Source organism: Echinococcus granulosus (genome assembly GCF_000524195.1).
Source record: "Echinococcus granulosus chromosome Unknown EG_S00241, whole genome shotgun sequence".
In the NCBI taxonomy this organism is placed as follows: Eukaryota; Metazoa; Platyhelminthes; class Cestoda; order Cyclophyllidea; family Taeniidae; genus Echinococcus; species Echinococcus granulosus.
In genome coordinates, this window is record NW_020170621.1 from 18,960 (window position 1) to 21,250 (window position 2,291).

Consider the following 2,291-nt stretch of genomic DNA (forward strand, 5'->3'; position numbering starts at 1 on the left):
CTCCTTGTATCCTTTAACTTGCTTGTTTTTATTAACCCAGGGCCTCGAAGATACCTCGACGTCTTAGGTCTAGCTGAAGAATACATCGAGCGGCATTGTTTACACCGCCACATTAACAAACAAATGATCCATCAGTGTTGAATAATCGACCACCAGTAGATTGTGGAATCGAGTTGTTAAAATGGGTACGTAAAATGCCTTTGTCGTATGCGGTCGGGAAAATTATGACGTCAAAAAATAACACAAGCTTGATATTCCCTTTACACATCCTACGTGTCAACAAACAACGTCCAGCATTCATTTCTGCTGCCGCCAAGCCTGTTGACCCATAAGCTTCCATAATCACTCTTCCTTCCTAGTCATAGCTAACTGTCTTCTGCCACTCTTACTTCTTTTGCATCCACCCGAAAATCCACGTTTATCCGCCTAACCGTATGGCAATTTGTATGGCAGCCTGCACCACCTTGAAGCAAAGTAGAAGCAAAACAATTTTGGCTTTTCATGTTGCGTTTGTTCATTCCTTTAGTCAATATGCTTGATAGCTCTTTTAATCTTCTGCATTTCTTCGTTTATTTGTCAATTGCACGAATACACGTTCTTGAATTTGTCCAGTCGGAGACGTTGAACAGCAGGTTGCGGTTGATTCTTTGGTTTCTTAACTCCTGAATGCATAACGTTTCGCTAGCTTGATCTTTTTGTTGTGGGGATTCGAGTTTCCGTAAACTGTTGGCTGCTGCGTCATTGAAGGATAATTTGTGATGGATTGTGATTCTTTACATGAGGGCATTTTTCCATCTCCTAAAATTGGTGCCTACTATTATTAATCAAGTAGCGTTTCTAATCTGGTTTTTAGAGGATAAAATAGAAATCCGGAATTAACTAAAGAGATATATGCATGGTTAAATCCTATTACCTGCACAAGTTAAGATTGATATCATGTTGGGTGGTTCAACCAATCGAAATCGACTAAACCGAGTCTAAAATTAAAAAGTACCTCTTTTCACTATCTCACGGAAAACATAATCTACTTACATATCTTACAGCTTTACGTATTCCGTGAATTTCTGGAAGCAAAACTTTGCAACATTGAATAAAAGGAAACCTTAAAAAAAGATAACTTGTGTAAGCAAAATTTGTCTTCAAGATTCTGTTCCAATCTCAGTTAACCCAGTACTTGGGGTATCCGAACTTAATTCTGGCATTTAATCTAGTATATTTAATCAAACGTAAATCTTGCATACAATTGCGCTGTTTCAATATTTGTAAGAGCACGGAATGACGCTTACCACATAACTGTGACATTGTCAAATTTCAACTCCGGCATCTATCAAACGCCGCTTGATTGTACTCATGAGTGTGTGTTTGTACTTGTCAACCTGACATTGCAACGAGGTCCTCGTACTCATCTCTAATTTATTTTACTCAGAATTATGACATATTTTAATATGTGCACACATTAAAGAAATATTCGAACAGGTTAAAGCTAAACAACTTGCGATCAGTCCACGTTTGGCGAGAATTTGTCTGCTTCATTTTCTTGGCAACGATTCACAGAGTATTGTTTGTCCCACGGAATTAGAACTCTGCAAGTGCCAAAGTGTCACATTTAGAGGGTTTGGAACTCTTTATAAAAGTCGCGGCTTTCATTAAAAATGTTTAGCGTTGAGATGCGACCATTCTAGTTGCAGAACCCAGAGACACATCCACCACTTGGGATGTTGGAAATGACGTCCTGTTCCTACTTTTGCCTCTGAAATAGATCAACTGGACAATAGGGTTGCCTCGTTACCCAAGTAAGTGCCTATTTTGTTCCTCATTTTGACCCTCTCTCTGATTGAAGTGGTGGTACTAATTATTAGCTCCCACGTCCCTCATCACAGCTGTTTGAGTGTCACGCCGCACATACATATGGCGTGTGTTTCCCAGTGGTTTATACCATTTGGAGTTGTACCGCTTAGTAGTACTCAATAAGGATTGTCTCCGTTCCTAAAGAATAGAACTATTGAAGGAAAATTGCTTTTCACGGTTTTTTAGTGGGAATTGAACAGGTTTGAACAATTAGCCTCGATTAGTGTGATGATGATGCACATACTTTACTCAAATTTGCGTCAATCATTCCTGTTTTTCTCTACTCCAAGCACTAAAAGTAGAAATTTTCAGTCAGTAATTTAAACACCTTAGCGAAACGCATGTGGCACGACAGTGTCCCGTGATGGGGTCATGCAGTGACCCCGACTCATAGGGAGGAATTGTTTTCTCCTAATTGACTCTGCCCATGCCCTCATGTCTCA

General features: G+C 39.6%; 1 protein-coding gene across 1 annotated transcript in view; it reads right to left on the reverse strand. All coding sequences in view use genetic code 11, as the record gives it.

Annotated features, from left to right (window-relative positions):
• The window catches only part of EGR_10612 (hypothetical protein), a gene marked incomplete at both ends in the record, with an annotated part of 7,653 nt that overhangs the window by 1,124 nt on the left and 4,238 nt on the right, over positions 1-2,291 (reverse strand). The window contains one exon of the mRNA XM_024499861.1: positions 1,033-1,102. Coding sequence (XP_024345724.1) covers positions 1,033-1,102 — 70 coding nt within the window. The remainder of the gene's footprint in view (positions 1-1,032; positions 1,103-2,291) is intronic.